Source organism: Homarus americanus, unplaced genomic scaffold (assembly GCF_018991925.1).
Source record: "Homarus americanus isolate GMGI-L3 unplaced genomic scaffold, GMGI_Hamer_2.0 scaffold43226, whole genome shotgun sequence".
NCBI lineage: Eukaryota > Metazoa > Arthropoda > Malacostraca > Decapoda > Nephropidae > Homarus > Homarus americanus.
In genome coordinates this window covers 17,779-36,014 of record NW_024720416.1, presented here as the reverse complement: position 1 = coordinate 36,014, position 18,236 = coordinate 17,779, and the positions used below count along the sequence as shown (strand labels likewise).

General features: G+C 56.6%; 2 protein-coding genes across 2 annotated transcripts; both read right to left on the bottom strand.

Annotated features, from left to right (window-relative positions):
• Positions 1-853: 853 nt before the first annotated feature.
• On the bottom strand, positions 854-2,364 carry LOC121860530 (UPF0746 protein DDB_G0281095-like; the record flags this gene model as incomplete). Its single annotated transcript, XM_042357686.1, is given in 4 exon segments — positions 854-961; positions 963-1,049; positions 1,740-2,167; positions 2,199-2,364. Coding segments are annotated over 4 exon segments (789 nt in total), but the record flags the coding sequence as incomplete, so codon positions are not given.
• A 4,683-nt stretch (positions 2,365-7,047) lies between these two features.
• On the bottom strand, positions 7,048-17,607 carry LOC121860528 (cell wall protein RBR3-like). Its single transcript, XM_042357684.1, has 5 exons — positions 17,269-17,607; positions 16,385-16,600; positions 15,481-15,780; positions 9,549-9,702; positions 7,048-7,397 (listed from the first exon to the last, which is right to left on the bottom strand). Exons 1-5 carry the CDS (start codon positions 17,605-17,607, stop codon positions 7,048-7,050), a joined length of 1,359 nt encoding a protein of 452 aa, XP_042213618.1.
• Positions 17,608-18,236: the final 629 nt, after the last annotated feature.

The following is an 18,236-nucleotide window of genomic DNA, read 5'->3' as shown; positions in this document are numbered from 1 at the left end:
GCACTCACTACTACTACTACAGGAAGGTACTAATGCCTGGGAGATATTGGTTTTTTTTTTTTTTTTTATTACACTTACATCCTTGTGTAAGGTGAAGGCAGAACTGTTTACAGCGCCCAACAGGGAAGTATGCTGTCTATGCTTGCCTTTTATGTCTCATGAGTAAGGCGTAGCTCTAAAGAGTCAAGGGCGTAGCCTGAAGAGTCAATGGTTATGTCATCAAGTTATTGAAGCCCAAAAACTTGTCCCTGGATACGAATTTGCAACTTTCAATGGCTAAAACAGGCAATTCTACTTTTATTGTTAGGTGAATTTCAGACTACGGGGCTAGGAAGTATGTCCAACAACTTCCACCGGCCCGAGAATCGAACCTGTGACATTTTGTTTTCGGATCAGCGATTCGCCACCACTGGCCCTTGGATGGTGTCTAATGGTAAACCTGTGTATGTGGCATCACAAAATAGATCTGACTTTTATGTTTTATTTTTGGGGTTTTGTTTTGGTTTTTTTTTTTTGTTTTTTTTTTTGTTTTTTGCTGCTGCTGGTGCTGCTGCTGCTGTTGTCGTCTATGCTGCTGCTGGCTGCTGCCGCTGTTGCCGCTGTTGCTGTTCATGTTGCTGTTCATGTTGCTGCTCTGCTGCTGTTCATGCTGTTGCTGTTCATGTTGTTGCTGTTCATGTTGCTGCCCTGCTGTTGCTGTTCATGCCGCTGCTGTCTTCATGCTGCCGTTCATGCTGTTGCTTTGCTGCCGTCTATGCTGTCGCTGTTGCTGCCCATGCTGCTGTTGCTGCTGCTGTTGATGCCGTTCTGCTGCTGCTCTTGCTGTTGCTGCTCTGTTGTTGCTGTTCTGTTGCTGTTGCTGTTGTTGTTGCTGTTGCTGTTGTTGCTGTTGCTGTTGCTCATGTTGCTGCTGTTGTTGCTGTTGCTCATGTTGCTGTTGTTGCTCATGTTGTTGGTTGTTGCTGCTGTTGTTGCTCATGCTGTTGTCGCTGTTCATGCTGCTGTTGCTGCTCATGTTGCTGTTGCTCGTGTTGTTGTTGCTGCTGTTGCTGCTCATGTTGTTGCTGCTGCTGTTGCTGCTGTTGCTGTTGCTGTTGCTGCTTTTGTTGCTGCTGTTGCTGCTGTTTGCTGTTGCTGCTGTTGCTGTTGTTGCTGCTCATGCTGTTGCTGTTGCTGTTGCTGTTGCTGTTGTTGCTGCCGTTGCTGCTGTTCATGCTGTTGCTGCTGCTGCTCATGCTGCTGTTGTTGCTGTTGCTGTTGCTCTGCTGCTGCTGTTGTTGCTGGGCTGTTTGCTGTTGTTGCTCATGCTGCTGCTGCTCATGCTGCTGTTGCTGCTCATGCTGTTGCTGGTCATGTTGCTGCTGCTCATGCTGTTGCTGTTATGCTGCTGTTCATGCTGCTGCTGTTGCTTGCTGCTGCTGCTCATGCTGCTGTGTTGCTGCTGTTCATGCTGCTGTTATGCTGTTGCTCATGCTGTTCTGCTGCTGTTATGCTGCCTGCTGCTGTTGCTCATGCTGCTGCTGCTGTTGCTCATGCTGCTGCTGCTGCTGCTGCTGCTGTTGCTCATGTTGCTGCTGCTGCTGTTGCTGCCTGGCTTGCTGCTGCTGCTGTTCTGCTGCTGCTGTTGCTGTTCATGCTGCTGCTGCTGCTGCTGCTGTTGTTCATGTTGCTGCTGCTGTTGCTGTTCATGCTGCTGTTGCTGCTGCTGCTCATGCTGCTGCCCATGTTGCTGCTCATGCTGTTGCTGTCATGCTGTTGCTGTTCATGCTGTTGCTGCTGCTGCTGCTGCTGTTACTGCTGCTTATGCTGCTGCTGTTGTTGCTCATGCTGCTGTTGCTGTTCATGCTGCTGTTGCTGTTGCTGCTGTTGATGTTCATGTTGTGTTGCTGCTCATGTTGTTGCTGCTCATGCTGCTGCTGCTGCTGCTGTTGCTCATGCTGTTGCTGCTGTTGCGTTGCTGCTGTTGCTGCTATGCTGCTGCTGCTGTTGCTGCTCTGCTGCTGCTGTTGCTGCTGCTGCTGCTGCTGCTCATGCTGCTGCTGTTGCTGCTGCTGTGTTGCTGTTGCTGTATGCTGCTGCTCTTGCTGCTGTTGCTGTTGCTCATGCTGCTGCTGCTGCTGCTGTTGTTGCTCCTCGTGCTGCTGCTCATGCTGCTGCTCTGCTGCTGCTGCTCATGCTGCTGTTGCTCATGCTGTTGCAGTCCATGCTGTTGTTGCTATGCTGCTGCTGTTCGTGCTGCTGCTGCTGGTCATGTTGCTGTTGTTTGCTGTTGTTGCTCTGCTGTTGCTGCTCATGTTGTTGCTGCTCATGCTGTTGTTGCTCATGTTGCTGTTGCTGTTCATGTTGCTGCTGCTGTTGCTTCATGTTGTCTGCTGTTGTTCATGTTGCTCATGCTGCTGTTGCTGCTGCTGCTCATGTTGCTGCTGTTGCTGCTTGCTGCTGTGTTGCTGCGTTGCTGTTGCTGCTCATGCTGTTGTTGCTCCTGTTCATGCTGTTGCTGCTGCTGGTTGTCTCTGCTGCCGTTGCTGCTCATGCTGCTGCTGTTGCTGCTGCTGCTGTTGTTCATGCTGTTGCTGCTGCTGTTGTTGCTGCTGCTGCCGTTGTCGCTGGTTGCTGTTGCTCATTGCTGCTGGTTGCCGTCTCATGCTGCTGTTCTGCTGCTTGCTGGTTGCTGCTGTTGCTGCCCTGCTGTTGCTGTTCATGCTGGTTGTTGCTGCTGGTGTTGCTGTTCATGCTGCCGCTGCTGCTGTTGCTGCTGTTCCGCGTTGCTGTCTTCATGCTGCTGCTTCCTGTTGCCGTTCTGTTGCCGTTTGGTTGCTGTTCATGTTGCTTGTTGCTGTGGCTTGTCCGATATGTTGCTCATGTTGTTGCCGGTTGCTGGGCTGCTCATGCTTGCTGTTGTTGCTCATGCTGCTGGTTGCTGCTCATGCTGTTGCTGTTGCTGCTTACGTTGCTGTTGTTGCTGCTGATGCGTTGCTGTTGCTGTTGCTGCTGCCGCCGCTGTTGCTGTTCTGCTGCTGTTGCTGTTGCTGCTGTTGCTGGTTCATGTTGCTGCTCATGCTGTTGTTGCTGTTGTTGCCCAGCTGTTGCTGCTGTTCATGCTGCTGGGTTGCTGTTCCTGCTGTTGTTGCTTCGCTTGTTGTTGCTGTTGTTGCTGCTGCTGTTGCTGTTGCTGTTCATGCTGTTGGTTGCTGTGTTGTTGCTGCTGCTTGCTTGTTGTTGCTGTTTATGCTGTTGTTGCTGGTTATTGCTGTTGCTGGCTTGGCTGCTGTTGCTGTTGTTGCTGTTGCTGGCGTTGTTCATGCTGTTGTTGTTCATGCTGGGTTGCTGTTTGCTGCTGTTCGGCGTTGCTTTCGCTGCTGTCGGTTGCTGCTGTTCATGTTGCTGTTGCTGTCGTTGCTGCTCATGCTGTTGCTGTGGTTGCTGTTGGTTGCTGGTTGCTGTTGCTTATGCTGTTGCTGGTTGCTGCGTTGCCGCCGGCGCTGCTGTTGCCGTTCATGCTGTCGTTGCTCATGCTGTTGCTGGCTGGCGGTTGTTGCTTGCCGGCGCTTGTTGCTGTTCTGCTGGTTGCTTGCTGCTTATGTTGTTGCTGTTGCTGTTTATGTTGCTGCTGTTGTTGCTTGCTCCGTTGCTGCTGTTGCTGTTGTTGCTGTTCATGCTGGTTGCTGGCTGTTGCTGGGTTGCTGCCGTCTGCGTTGCTGCTGTTGCTGTCATGCTGGTTGCTGTTGTTGTTGCTGCGTTGTTCTATGCTGCTGGTTGCTGCTGCTTTGCCATGCGCTGTTGGTTGCTGTTGTTGCTGTTCGCGTTGTTGTTGCTGTTGTTGCTGTTGCTGCTGCTGTTGCTGGTCTTTGCTGTTCGTTGCCGCTGTTCATGTTGCTGCTGCTGTTGCTGCTGTTGCTGTTGCTGTTGCTGCTGTTGCTGCGCCGGCGTTGTCTCATTGCGTTGTTGCTGCTGCCTGCTGCTGCTGCCCATGCTGTTGCTGTTCATGCTTGCTGCTTGTTGGGTTGCTGGTCGCATTGCTGCTGTTTGCTGTTTCCTGGTTGCTGTTCGTGTTGTTGCTCTTGTTGCTGTTGCTTCTGCTGGTTGTTGTCTGGCGTTGTTGTTGCTGTTGGCGCTGCTGCTGTTTGGTTTGTTGCTGTTGTTGCTGCTGCTGCTGCTGCTTGCTGCTGTTGCTGGTTGTCATGCTGTTTAGTCGATCTGCGTTTGCTGGTTGCTGTTGCCGGTTCATGCCGGTTGTCGGCTGGTTCATGCCGTTGCTGGTTCATGCTGCTGTTGCTGCTGCCGTTGCTCATGCTGCTGCTGAGGGTTGTTGCTGTTGCTGTGTTGTTGTTTTTGCTGGTTGTTGCTTGCTGTTGCTGGTGGTGCAGCGAGTGGTTGCTGCTGTTGTTGCTTGCTTGCTGGTGGCAGTGAGCGTTGCTTTGCCAGGCGTGCAGTGAGCGTTGCTTGCTGTTGCTGGCAGCAAGTGCTTGCTGGCGGCTGCAGTGAGCGCTCATTGTTGCTTGTTGCTGGTGGTGGCTGAGTGTTGGTTGGTTGCTGGCGGCGGCAGTAGTGAGTGTTTGTTGTTGTTGTTGGTGGTGGCAGTGAGTGTTGTTGGTTGCTGGTGGTGGTGAGGTTGCTGTTGCTGGTGGTGGTGAGTGCTGTTGTTGCTGTTGGTGGTGGGTAGTGGCGTTGTTGTTGCTTGCTGGTGGTAGTGAGTGCTGTTGTTGTTGCTGTTGGCTGTTGGTTGCTGTTGCTGGTGGTGCGGAGCGTTGTTGCGTTGCTGGTGGTGGCAGTGAGTGCTGTTGTTGTTGTTGCTGCGGTGCAGTGAGTGGGTTGGTTCTGCTGGCTGGTAGTGAGTGTTGTTGGTGTTAGTGGAGTGTTGCTGTTGTTGCTGGTGGTGGCAGTGAGTGTGCTGGTGGTGTGAGCGTTGTTGGTGCTGGTGAGCGTGTTGTTGCTGTTGCTGGCAGGTGAGCGTTGGTTGGTGCTAGTGAGCGTTGTTGGTTCTGGCGTTGCTGTTTGGTTGCTGTTGCAGGCGAGTGCTGGTTGCTGGTGGCTGGTGGCGGCAGTGAGGTTGGCTTCGTTTGCGGCTGGCAGTGAGTGTTGTGTTGTTGTTGCTGGCTGTTGCTGGTTGGTTGCTGCTGGTGGTGAGCGTCATTGCTGTTGGTTGTGAGTGCTTGCTTGCTGGTTGGTGGCAGTGGAGTGTTGCTTGCCGCTGTTGCTGGCGTGAGTGCTGCTGGTGGCAGGTGAGTGCTGTTGCTGGTTGCTGCTGGTGGTGAGTGCTTGCTGGTGTTGGTGAGTGCTGGTTGCTTGCTGGTTGGTTGCTTGCTGTTGGTGCAGGCAGTGGAGTGCTGGGTTGCTGCTGGTGCTGAAAGGAGTGCTGCTGTTGCTGTTGGTAGTGAGTGCTGGTTGGTGTTAGTGAGTTGCTGGTTGCTGGTGGTGGTGGGAGGCTGGCGTAAGAGTGCTGTTGGTTATTGTGCTGTTGCTGGTGGCAGTGGGGTTGCTGCTGGTGGCAGTGGAGCGCTGGTTGCTTTGGTTGGCAGTGGAGTGCCGTGCTGTTGCTTGCTGTCGGTGTGGTGAGCGCTGTGCTGGTTGCTGGTGGTGGTAGTGAGCGTTGTTGGTTGGTTGTTGCTGGTGAGTGAGTGCCGGTTGCTGGTTGGCGGTGGCAGCGAGCGTTGTTGTTGTTGTTGTTGCTGGTGGTAGTGAGTGCTGTTGCTGTTGGTTGGTTGTTGTTCGGTTGCTGGCTGGTGGTGGTAGTGAGTGCTGTTGTTGCTGCTGGTAAGTGTTGCGGTGTCAGTGGTTGTTGCTGGGTTGCTGGTGGTGGCAGGAGCGCTGTTGGTGCTGTGAGGTTGCTGTTGCTGCTGTTGCTGGTTGCGGTGGTGGAGGCTATTGCTGGTAGTGAGGTTGTTGTTGCTTGCTGGTGAGTGCTGTTGCTGGTTGCTGCTGGTGGTGGCAGGATATTGGTTGCTGGTGGTGGAAGCGGAGTGCTGTTGGCGTTGCGGCAGGTGAGTGCTGGTTGCTGTTGGTGAAGGTTGTCGCTTGCTGGTAGTGATGCTGGTTGTTGCTTGCTTGCTGGTGGCAGGAGGCTTGGTTGGCGGTAGTGGAGGTTGCCGTTGGTTGGTGGCAGTGGCGCTGCCGTTGCTGGCGCGGCGAGGTTGCTGGTTGTTGCTGGTGGCGGGTGGTGGGCTGTTGCTGGTTGGTTGGCAGGTAGTGGTTGTTGGCGTGTTGGCGTGGCGAGCAAGCGTCTTGGTTGCTGCAGGAGTGTTGTTGTTGTTGGTGGTGAGTGTTGGTTGTTGTTGGCTGGTAGTGATTGTTGCTGTTGTTGCGGTAGTGGAGTGGGTTGTTGGTTGCTGGTGGTAGTGAGTGCTGGTTGTTGTTGCTGTGTGGTGCTGCTGGTTGTTGTTGCTGGTGTGGTGAGTGCTGGTTGCTGGTGGTGGTGGTAGTGAGCGCAGTTGCTGCCGGTGGCAGTGAGTGCTGGTTGTTGCGTGGCGGTGGAGTGTTGCTGGTTGCTGGTGGTGCAGGGGAGTGTTGCTGGTTGCTGCTGGTGGTAGTGTGCTGTTGGTTGTTGCTGGTTGTTTCGTTGTTGTTGCTGGCAGGTAGCGAGTGCTGTTGCTGGTGGTGCAGGTGGCAGTGAGTCTGTTTGCGGTGCAGTTGGCCGTCGTTGTTGTTGTTGCTGGTGGTGGTGGTGAGCGTTGCTGGTTGCTGGCAGTGAGCGCTGCTGTCGGCTGCTTGCTGGTAGGAGTGCTGTTGCTGGTTGCTGTTGCTGGCAGTGTGAGTGCTGCTGGTTGCTGGGCGGCAGTGAGTGAAGGTTGTTGCTTGGTTGTTGGTTGCAAGGTGGCAGTGATTGCTGGTTTGCTGGCGGTGGTTGAGTGCTGGTTGTTGCTGGTGAGCGTTGCTTGCTGGTTGCTGGTGGCGATGCGTGATTGGTTGTGGAGTGTTGCTGTGTTGCTGGAGTGAGGTTGGTTGCTGCTGGTGGTAGTGAGTGGCTGGCGCTTGCTGGCAGTGAGTGCTGGGTTGTTTGCTTGCTGGTGGTGGTGAGCGTTGCTGTTGCGGTGGCGGAAGTGAGCGCTGTCAGGCTAGTGGTAGTGAGTGTTGTTGCTGCTGTTGCTGGTGGTGCGGCGGTGACTGCTGGTTGCTGCTTGCTGGTGCAGGCGTGGAGTGCTGTTGCTGCTGGTAGTGTAGGCGCTGGTTGGGTTGCTGGTGTTGCTTGCTGGCGGTGGGATGCTGGTTGCTGGTGCGGTGGTGGCGTTTGCTGCTGCTGCGTAGTGGAGCGGTTATTGTTGTTGCTGTTGTTGTTGGCGGTGGCAGTGAGTGCTGGTTGTTTGGTAGTGAGTGCTGGTTGCTGTTGCTGTTGGTAGTGAGTGCTGGTTGCTTGGTTGCTGGTGGTAGTGAGGTTGCTTGGCTGCGATTGCTGTTGGTTGCTGTTGGCGGCAGTGGAGTGCGGTTTGCGTTGCGTTTGCTGGCAGTTGCTGTTGCTGTTGTCAGAGTGAGTGTTGTTGTTGTTGTTGCTGGTGGTAGTGGCGCTGGTTGCTGCTGGTGGCAGGTGAGTGCTGGTTGTTGCTGCGGTGGTGTGAGTGCTGCTGCTGGTTAAGCGGTTGCGGCGGCGTCGGTTGGTGCTGCCGGTGCGGTGAGTGCTGGCTGTCGGTGGTGGTGGTGGAGGCTGGTTGTTGCTGGTGGTAGTGAGGTTGTTGTTGTTGGTGGTAGTGAGTGCTGGTTATTGCTGGTTGGCTGGTAGTGATTGCTGCTGCTGTTGTTGCTGGTTGGTGGTAGTGAGCGTTGTTGCTGTTTGCAGTGGCAGTGAGCGTTGTTGTTGGTGGCAGTGAGTGCTGTTGTTGCTGGCAGTGAGTGCGTTGCTGTTGTTGGCGTAGAGTGCGTGGCGCTGCTGCCGAGCGATCATTGGTGCTGTTGCTGTTGCTGGTGCAGTGAGCGCTGGTTGTTGCTGGTGGGAGGGGAGTGCTGGTTGTTGCTGCTGGCGGGTGGCGGTGATGTTGTTGCTGTTGGTTGCTGGTAGTGACTGGTTGGCTGGTTGCAGGTAGTGAGCGTTGCTTGGTTGCTGGTGGTGGTGCAGGAGTGCTGGTTGTTGTTGGCTGGCGGTAGTGAGCGCTGGTTGGTGCTGGCGAGTGTTGCTTGGTTGCTGGTGGCAGTGAGTGCTGTTGCTGTCTCGGCAGTGAGTGGTTGCTGGGTTGCTGCGGCGTGTTATGCTGCTGCGCAGTGGAGCGGGTTGCTTGCTTGGCTGGTGCTAAAGCGAGTGTCGGTTGTTGCTGGCGGTGGTGAGTGTTGCTGTTTGCTGGTGGTAGTGGAGTGCTGTTGTTGCTGGTGGCAGGTGAGCGTTGGCGGTGTGCTGGCTGGTGGTGAGCTGGTTGGTTTGCTGTTTGGTGGAGGAGTGCTGCTGTTGCTGCTTGGTGGTAGTGAGTGCTGGTTGTTGCTGCTGGTGTAGTGAGTGCTGGTTGGCTGGTTGGTTGGTGGTGAGCGGTTGCTGGTTGGCAGGCAGAGAGGTTGTTGCTGGTGGTAGTGAGGGTTATTGCTTGCTGGTGGTGGTGGCGGCAGTGAGTGTCGTTGCTGGTTGCTGGTGGTGGTGGTAGCGAGTGCTGGTTGGTTGCTGCTGGTGGTGGTGAGTGCTGTTGGTGGCAGGTGAGTGTTGTTGTTGTTGGTTGGTGGGGAGTGCTGTTGCTGGTGGTGGTAGTGGAGGTTGGTTGTTGCTGGTGGTGGAGAGGGTTTGGGTGGTGGTGGTGGCGGTAGTGAGTGCTGTTGCTGTTGTTGTGGTGGAGTGAGCGTTGTTGCTGTTGGTGGTGGTGGTGAGTGTTGTTGCTGGTGGTGGTGGTAGTGAGTGCTGGTTGTTGCTGTTGGTGGTAGCAGAGTGCTGTTGTTGGTTGCTGGTGGTGCAGTAGTGAGTGTTGTTGCTGGTTGCTGGTTGCTGGTGGTGCGAGTGCTGGTTGGTTGCTGGTGGTGGTGGTGAGTGCTGGTTGTTGCTGTTGTTGCTGTTGGTGGTGCGGAGTGCTGTTGTTGCTGTTGGTGGTGGTGAGGTTGCTGTTGCTGGTTGCTTGTTGGTGGTGGTAGTGGCGCTGGTTGTTGGTTGCTGTTTGCTGGTGGTGGTGAGCGTTGGCTGGTTGCTGGTGGTGGTGAGCGCCTTTGTTGTTGGTGGTGGTAGAGTGAGTGTTGTTGGTTGGTTGGTGGCAGTGACGTCGTTGTTGGTAGTGAGTGTTGCTGGTGGTGAGCGTTGTTGTTGCTGGTGGTGAGTGTTGTTGCTGTTGGCAGGTGAGCGCTGTTGGCGGTGGTAGTGAGGTTGGTTGCTGGTGGTGGTGAGGTTGTTGCTGGTGGCAGTGAGTGCTGGTTGGTTTCTTGCTGGCGGTGAAAGAGTGTTGTTGCTGGCGGTGGGGGTTGCTGCTGGTGGCAGTGAGTGCTGTTGTTGGCGGTGGTGGCGGAGTGCTGGTTGTTGGTGGTGCAGGCAGTGAGTGCTGGTTGCTGGTCGCTGCGGTAGTGGGTGTTGCTGGTTGCTGGCGGTGGTGGAGAGTGTTGGTTGCTTTTGCTGGTGGCGGTGAGTGCTGTTGTTTGCTGGTGGTGGCAGGGAGTGCTTGGTTGTTGGTGGCGGCAGTGAGAGTGCTGTTGCTGGGCGGTGGTGGAGAGCGTTGCTTTGTTGCTGGTGGTGGCAGTGAGCGCTTGCTGGTTGCTGTTGGTGGCAGTGAGCGTTGCTGGTTGGTTGTGGGGCGGTGGTGAGCGTTGTTGTTGCTGGTGGTGCAGGCGAGTGCTGTTGTTGCTGGTGGCGGCAGTGAGAGTGTTGCTGTTGCTGGCGGTGGCAGGTTGCTGGTGGTGGTGGCAGTGAGTGCTGGTTGTTGGTTGTTGGTGGCAGTGAGTGCTGGTTGGTTGGTTGGTTGCTGGTTGCGGTGGTGGCGGTGAGTGGCTGGCGGCAGGTGGTGGCAGTGAGCGTTGTTGCTGGTGGTGGTGGTGAGTGTTGCTGTTGGTGGTGGTGGCAGTGAGCGCGGTTGCTTGCTGTTGGCGGTAGTGAGTGCTTGCTGTTGGTGGTGGCGGTAGTGAGTGCGCTGGTTGTTGTTGCTGGTGGTGGTGAGTGCTGGTTGTTGCTGGCTGGTGGTGGTAGCGAGTGCTGGTTGCTGGTGGTGGTGGTGAGTGCTGGTTGTTGCTTGCTGGCAGTGAGTGCTGGTTGCTGGTGGCAGTGAGTGCTGTTGCTTGTTGCTGGCGGTAAAGTGATGCTGTTGTTTGCTTGGCGGTGGCGGCAGTGATATTGGTTGTTGTTGTTGGTGGCGAGTGTTGCTGCTGTTGTGGCGGTAGTGAGTGCTGGTTGTTGCGCGGCGAGCGTTGTTTGTTGCTGGTTGGTCGGCAGTGAGTGTTGTTGCTGGTGGTGGTGGCGAGTGCTGTCATTGCTGGTGGTGGCGGCAGTGAGCGCTGGTTGTTGCTGGCGGCAGTGAGTGTCAGGTTGCTGTTGGCAGTAGTGAGTGCTGTTGCTGGTTGCTGGTGGCGGGTGGTGGCGCTGGTTGCTGCTGGTGGTGGTGGCAGTGAGGCTGTTGTTGTTGCTTGTTGGTGGCAGTGGAGTGCTGTTGCTGGTTGGTAGTGAGCTGCTGCTGCTGGTGCGGTGGGTAGTGAGCGTTGTTGCTGTTGTTGGCGGTAGTGGAGTGTTGGTTTGCTGTTGGTTTGGTTGTTGTTGCTGGTGGCAGGAGTGTTTGTTGCTGTTTGTTGGCGCTGGTTGCTGGTGGCGGCAGTGGAGTGTCGTTGCTGTCGGTGGCGGCAGTGAGCGTCTTGTTGGTTGGTAGTGAGCGCTATTGCTGGTTGCTGGCAGTGGGTTGGTTGCTGCTGCTGGTGGCAGTGAGGTTGGTTGTTGTTGCTGGTAGTGGTGGTGAGTGTTGTTGTTTGCTGGTGGCGGTGGTAGTGAGCGTTGGTTGCTGGTTGGTTGGTGGCGGTGGTAGCGTGGCAGCTGTTGTTGCTGGCAGGTGAGCGCTGTTGGTTGTTGCTGGCTGGCAGGTGAGTGTTGGTTGCTTGTTGTTGCTGGTGGTGGTGAGTGCTGTTGTTGCTGGTGGTGGTGGCAGAGCTGTTGTTCGTTGCTGGTAGTGGAGTTGCTGGTTGGTGGCGGTGGCAGAGCGTTGTTGTTGTTGGTGGCAGTGGTGCTGTTGTTGCTTGCTGGTAGTGAGCGTTGGTTGCTGCTGGTGGTAGTGAGCGTTGTTTCGTTGTTGCTGGCGGCAGTGAGTGTTGCTGGTTGCTGGTGGAGGGAGTGCTGGTTGCTGCTTGCTGGTGGTGGCGGTGAGTGCTGCTGGTTGGTGCTGGTGGCAGTGAGCGGTTGCTGTTTGCTTGCTGGTGGCAGCAGAGCGGCTTGTTGCTGTTGGTGGTGGCGGAGTGTTGTTGCTGGTTGCTGGCGGCGGCAGTGAGCGGGTTGGTTGCTGTTGCTGCTGGTGGTGGTGGCAGTGAGCGCTGGTTGTTGTTGTTGTTGCTGTTGTTGCTGGTTGGTGGTGGTGTAGCGTCAGCTGTTGCTGGTGGTGGCAGTGAGTGCTGGTTGCTGGCGGTGAGTGCTGTTGTTGTTGTTGCTGGTGGTGGTAGTGGAGTGCTGTTGTTGGTGGTGGGTGAGCGCTGGTTGCTGTTGTTGGTGCAGGTAGTGGAGTGCTGTTGCTTGCTTGTTGGTGGTGCGGGCAGTGGAGTGCTGTTGCTGTTGGTGGCGGTGAGTGCTGTTGTTGTTGTTGGTGGTGGTGGTAGTGGAGGTTGTTGTTGCTGGTAGTGAGTGCTGTTGTTGCTGTTGCTGTTGGTGGTGGCGCTGGTTGGTTGCTTGTTGCTGGTGGCAGTGAGTGCTGTTGCTGTTGCTGTTGCTGGCAGGTGGTGGTGGTGGCAGTGAGTGTTGTTGTTGTTGGTGGTGGTAGTGAGGCTGGTTGTTGTTGCTGGTGGTAGTGAGTGCTGTTGTTGCTGGTGCAGGTGAGTGCTGGTTGCTTGCTGGTGGCAGTGGAGTGCTGCTGTTGCTTGCTGCTGGTAGTGACTGGTTGGTTGGTTGCTGTTGGTGGTTGGTGAAGGAGGTTGGTTGTTTGCTGGTGGCAGTGAGCGTTGGTTGCTGTTGTTGCGGCAGTGGAGTGCTGGTTGCTTGCTGGCAGGAGCGTCAGTTTGCTGGTGGGTAAGCGGGAGCGGTTGCTGGTTGCTGGTGGCGGTGATGCGTTGTTTGCGCTGGTGGTGGTGAGTGTTGCTGTTGCTGTTGCTGGTGGAAGTGAGTGCTGCTGTTGTTGCTGCTGGTGCAGTGAGCGTTGTTGCTGGTTGCTGGCAGTGATGTTGTTGCTGTTGCTGGTGGTGGTGAGGTTGCTTGCTGTTGGTGGCGGTGAGGTTGGTTGCTGTTGGTGGCAGTGAGGGCTGGTTGCTTGCTGGTGCTGGTGGTGGTGAAGGAGCGCTTGTTGTTGCTGGTGGTGGTGGTAGCGTGAGTGCTGGTTGCTTGCTGCTGGTGCAGGTGAGTGCTGGTGGTGGTAGTGGAGCGTTGTTGTTGCTGCTGGTGGTGGTGAGTGTTGTTGTTGGTGGTGGTGGTAGTGAGTGCTTGCTGTTGCTGGTGGCAGGAGTGTTTGCTTGGTGGCAGGAGTGCATTGGTGGTGGCGGTGGCAGTGAGTGGGTTGTTGTTGGTTGTTGCTTGGTAGTGAGGCTGGTTGGCTGGTGGTGGGTGAGTGCTGTTGCTGGTGGTGGTGGCAGTGGAGTGTTGCTGGTTGCTGGTGGTAGTGAGCGTGGTTTGGTTGCTGCGGTGGTAGCTGAGTTGCTGTTGCTGTTGTTGGTTGTTGCTGGTAGTGGAGTGCTGGTTGTTGCTTGGTGGTGGCGGTGGCGAGTGCTGTTTGCTGGCTGGTTGTTGGTGGCAGGAGGTTGCTTGTTTGCTGGTGGTGGTGAGTGCTGCTGTTGTTGCTGGTTGTTGGTGGTAGTGAGTGCTTGCTGGTTGCTTGGTTGTTGCTGGTGGTGGTGGTGCAGTGAGCGTTGGTTGCTTGCTGGCGGTGGTGAGCGCTGTTGTTGCTGGTGGTGTGGTGGGTTGTTGCTGTTTGGTGCGGTGGTAGTGGAGTGGCTGGTTGCTTGCTGGTGGCAGGAGTGCTGGTTGCTGGTGGTGCAGTGGAGTGTTGCTGTTGCTGGTGGTGGTGGTGAGTGCTGGTTGCTGGTAGTGGAGCGTTGCTTGCTTGGTTGGTGGCGGTGAGTGTTGTTTGGTGGCAGTGAGTTGGTTGCTGGTGGTGCAGGTGAGTTGCTGGCTGGTGTGAGGTTGTTGTTGGCGGTGCAGGAGCTGGTTGCTGGTAGTGGAGGTTGGTTGCTGGCGGTGGCAGGAGCGGGTTGCTGGTTGGCGGTGGTGGAGTGCTGGTTGCTGGTGGTGGCGGCAGTGAGGCTGTTGCTGTTGCTGGCAGCGAGTGCTGTTGCTTGCTGGTGGCGGTGGTAGTGAGTGCTGTTGCTGTTGCTTCGGTGGCGGTGAGCTTGGCTGGTTGCTGGTGGTGCAGTGGAGGTTGCTGGTTGGTGGTGCGAGCGTGAGCGTTGTTGCTGGTTGCTGGCGGTGGTGGTGAGTGTTGTTGCTTGCTGGTGGTGGTGGCAGTGAGCTTGCTGGTTGCTTGCTGGTGGTGGCAGTGAGGCTGGTTGCTGGTTGGTTGTTGGTGGTGCGGCGAGTGGCTGTTGGTTGCTGGTGGTGGTGGAGGTTGCTGGTTTGCTGGCGGTGCGGCAGTGAGTGCTTGCTTGGTTGCTGGTGGTGGCAGAGCGCTGGTTGCTGGTTGGCGGTGGTGGCGAGTTGTTGCTGTTGCTGGCAGTGAGCGTTGTTGCTGGTTGGGTTGCTGGCGGTGGGTGAGCGCTGTTGTTGCTGGTGGTGGCAGTGAGTGTTGGTTGCTGGTGGTGGTGGAGTGTTGTTGCTGGTGGTGGTAGGAGTGTTGTTGTTGCTGGTGGTAGGCAGTGGAGTGTTGTTGCTGGTGGTGGTGGTGAGTGCTGTTGTTGCTTTGGTGGTGAGTGCTGTTGCTGGTGGTAGTGGAGGTTGTTGCTGGTGGTGGTGTGGTGGAGTGCTGGTTGCTGTTGGTGGTAGTGAGTGTTGCTGTTGTTGGTGGCGGTGAGTGCTGCTGTTGTTGTTGGCGGTAGTGGAGTGTTGCTGGTTGTTGGTGCAGGTGAGTGAGTGTTGCGTTGCTGGTGGCAGGAGTGTTGTTGTTGTTGTTGGTTGCAGTGAGTGCTGTTGTTGGTGGTGAGTGTTGTTGTTGTTGGTTTGCTGGAGTGTTGTTGGTGGTGGTGAGTGTTGGTTGCTGGTTGGTGGTGGTGCGTGAGTGCTGGTTGTTGCTGGCAGGAGGTTGGTTGTTGCTGGTGGCGAGGTTGGTTGGTTGCTGCTGGTGGTGGTGGCGAGGCTGGTTAAGCGGTGGTGGTGGTGGTGGCAGTGAGTGCTGTTGTTGCTTGCTGTTGGGTGGCAGTGAGTGCTGGTTGCTGTTGCTGGTGGTGAGGTTGCTTTTGTTGGTTGCTGGTGGTGGCAGTGGAGCGTTTGGTTGCTGGTTGCTTGGTGCAGTGGGTGAGTGCTGGTTGCTTGTGCTGGTTGGTTGCTTGCTTGCTTGTTGCTGTTGGCTTCGGTGGTGGCGGTGATGAGTGCCGGTTGCTGGTTGCTGGTGGCTGGCGGAGCGTTGCTGTTGGTGCAGAGGAGGCTATTGGTTTTGTTGCTGTTGGTTGGTGGCAGGGTGAGTGCTTGTCTGTTGCTGGCGGTAGAAGTGAGTGCTTGGTTTGCTTGCTGGTGGCGGCGTGGAGCGCTGGTTGCTGGTTGCTGGCGGTAGTGAGTGCTTGCTGCTGGCGGTGGCGGGGAGCGTTGTTTCGGCGGCAGTGGGGGAGTGGTTGTTGCTGGTTGCTGTGGTGGTGCAGAAGTGAGTGTTGCTGGGTTGCTTGCTGGTGGCGGAGTGAGTGTTGCTGGTTGCTGTTGGCAGGCGTTGGTTGGTTTGCTTGCTGTTGGTGGCGGTGGTGGAGTGCTGCTTTCTTTGTTGCTGGTGGTGGTGAGTGAGTGCTGGTTGTTGTTGCTGGTGGCAGTGAGTGCTGGTTGCTGGTTGGTTGGCGGTGAGTGTTGCTTGGTTGCTGGTTGTTGCTGGCGGAGTGGAGTGCTTTGCTTGGCGGTGGCGGTGATGGAGCGCCGCTGGTTGCTTGCTGGCAGGTAGCGAGTGCTGGTTGCTTGCTGCTCGGTGGTGAGCTGAGGTTGGTTGTTGGCGTTTGGCAGAAGTGAGCGGGTTGTTGCTGGTTGTTGGTAGTGAGTGTTGCTGTGGTGAGTGTTGTTGCTGTTGCTGGTGGTGGCAGTGAGTGCTGGTTGCTTGCTGGTGGTGGGGTGGTTAGTGAGCGCTGGTTGTTGCTGTTGGTGCGTGAGAGGTTGGTTGTTGTTGTTGGTAGGAGTGCTGGTTGTTGTTGCTGGTGGTGGCAGTGGAGTGCTGTTGTTGGTTGTTGCTGCTGGCGGTGTGAGGTTGCTGGTTGCTGGTGGTGGTGAGGTGCTGCTTGCTGGTGGTGGGTGGCGTCGTTGCTGGCGGCAGTGAGTGCTGTTGCTGTTGCTGGTGCAGCGAGCGCTTGCTTGCTTGCTGTTGCGGTAGGAGTGCTCGTTGCTTGCTGGCGTTGGTTGCTGGTGGCAGTGCGGAGTGCTTGCTTGCTGGTGGCAGGAGTGCTTGTTGCTGGTTGCTGGTTATTGCTGCTGTCGGCGGTGCGGTGGCGGAGGTTGTTGCTGGTGGTTGCTGAGCAGTTGTCGCTGTTGGTTGGCGGTGAGCGCTGGTTTGTTGGTTGGCTGGTGGTGGCAGTGAGGTTGCTTGTTGGTTGCTGCCTGTTGCTGTTGCTTGTTGTTGCTGGCGGGTGGCAGGAGCGTGCTGCTGCGACTGGTTGCTGTTGCTGGTGGTGGCGGTGGCAGGAGTGCTGGTTGCCGTTGCTGGTGGCAGCGCGAGTGCTGTTGCTGGTGGTGTGGTGGCGGAGTGGTTGCTTGCGTTTGGTGGTGGTGAGCGTTGCTGTTATGCTGGTGGCAGAGTGAGGTTGGTTGCTGGTGGTGGCGGTGAGGTTGTCGTTGTTGCTGGGCGGCAGTGAGGGTCAGTTTGCTGGCGGCAGTGAGCGTCTGTTTGCTTGTGGTTCGGCAGCAGCGAGCATTGGTTGTTGCTGGTAGGCAGTGAGTGCTGGTTGTTGCTAGCTGGTAGTGAGCGTTGCTTGGTTGCTGTTGTGGTGGTAGTGAGTTTGGCGGTGTGTTGGTTGTTGCTGGTTGGTTTGCGGTAGTGAGTGTTGTTGCTGGTGGTGGCGGTGAGCGTTGTTGTTGTTGGTGTGCAGTAGGAGCGTTGCTGTTGGCAGTGGTGAGCGTTGGTTGCCGTTGGCGGTAGTAGTGTTGTTGTTGCCGTTGGTGGTGGTGGTGAGCGTTGTGTTGCTGGGGTGCGGTGGGAGTGTTGCTTGCTTGCTTGCTGCTGGTGGTGGGAGCGTTGTTGCTGCTGGTGGTGCGGTGAGCGTTGCTTGCCGTTGGTGTGGTGGCAGTGAGCGTCGGTTTGGTTGCTGTTGGCGGTAAGTGAGTGCCGGTTGCTTGCTGTGGTTGCTTGCTGGCGGCGGTGAGTGCTTGTCGTTGTTGGTTGGTTTGCCGTCGGTGGCAGCGAGCGGCGTTGTTTGCTGGCGGCTGCGAGCGTAGCTTGCTGCTGGTGGTAGTGATGTTGTTGTTGTTGCTGGTGGCAGTGAGCGTTGTTGCTGGTGCTGGTGGCAGTGAGGCGTTTGTTGTTGCTGGTGGTGGTGGTGAGCGTTGTTGTTGCTGGTGGTGAGTGTTGTTGCTGTTGCTGGTGGTAGTGAGGGTTGTTGTTGCTGGTGGAGTGAGAGTATTGCTGGTTGTTGCTGGTGGTGAGCGTTGTATTGCTGTGCTGGTGGTGGAGCGGTGTTGTTGTTGTGGCGGTGGCGGAGTGCTTGCTGCTGGTTGGGTTGGTGAGGAAGTGAGTGGTTGCTTGCTGGCGGTGGTGGCAGCAGGGGCGGTTGTTGTTGGTGGCAGTGAGCGTTGGTTGCCGCTTGCTGGCGGCGGCGAGCGTCAGTTGTCGTTTGTGCGCAGTGATGCTGTTTGCTTGTTTGCTGGCGGTAGTGAGGTTGGTTGTTGGTGGTAGTGAGTGTCGGTTGTTGCTGGTTGGTGGTGGTGGTGATAGCGTTGTTGGTTTGCTGGTAGGTGGTAGTGAGTGTTGTTGCTGTTGGTGGTGGCGAGCGTTGTCGTTTGTTGCTGTTGGTGGTGAGCGTTGTTGTTGGTTGCTGGTGGTGGCGAGTGTTGTTGTTGCTGTCAGGTTGTTGTTGCTGCTGGCGGTAGTGAGCGCTGGTTTGTTGCTGGCGGTGGTGGCAGTGTTGTTGCTGCAGGTGGTGCGGAGTGCTGGTTGCTTGCTGGCGGTGGCGAGTGGGTTGGTTGCTGTTGTTGCTGGCGGTGGCAGCAGCAGTTATTGGTTGGCGGTGGCAGGCGGTGGGGTTGCTGTCGCTTGGTGGTAGTGAGCGTTGTTGCCGGTTGCTGGTGGCGGCGGCAGTGAGCGTTGGTTGCTTGCTGGTGCAGGCGGAGCGTTGCTGGTTGCTGGTGGTGGCGGTGGCGAGTTGCCGTTTGCTGGTGGGCAGTGAGCGTGTTGCTTGCTGTGTTGGCTGGTGCAGGCGAGCGCTGGCTATTGCTTGTTGTTTGCTGGCGGTGGCAGTGAGTGCTGTTATTGGTGGCGGCGGTGGCGGCGGCGTCATGTTGTTGGCGGGTCGGTTAGGCTGGTGGCAGTGAGTGTTGTTGTGCGGTTGCTGGCGGCAGCAGTGCTGCTGTTGCTGGTGGTGGCGGTGGCGTTGTTGTTGTTGGTGGCAGAGCGTTGCTGGCTGGTGGTGGCGAGTGTTGTTGTTGGTGGTGGCAGTGAGCGTTGTTGCTGGTGGTGGTGAGTGTTGTTGTTGTTGTTGGTGGTGGTGGTGTGAGCGTTGTTGTTGCTGGTGGTGGTGAGCGTTGTTGCTTGCTGGTGTGCGAGTGCTGGTTGCTGTTGCTGGTGGCAGTGAGGTTGTTGCTTGCTGGTGGTGGTGGTGAGTGCTGGTTGCTGGTGGTGCAGTGGAGTGTTGCTGGTTGCTGGTGGCGGTGGTGAGCGTTGTTGTTGGTGGTGGGTGGTAGTGAGTGTTGTTGCTGGTGGTGGTGGTGGGGTGCTGTTGGTTGTGCCAGCGTTGGTGGCGGTAGTGAGCGTTGGTTGTTGCTGGTGGTGGGTGGTGAGTGCTGTTGTTGCTGGTGGTAGTGGCGTTGTTGCTGTTGCTGGTAGTGAGGTTGCTTGCTGGTGGTGGTGAGTGTTGCCGGTTGCTGGTGGCAGTGAGCAGGTTGCTGGTGGTGGCTGGTTGCTGGTGGT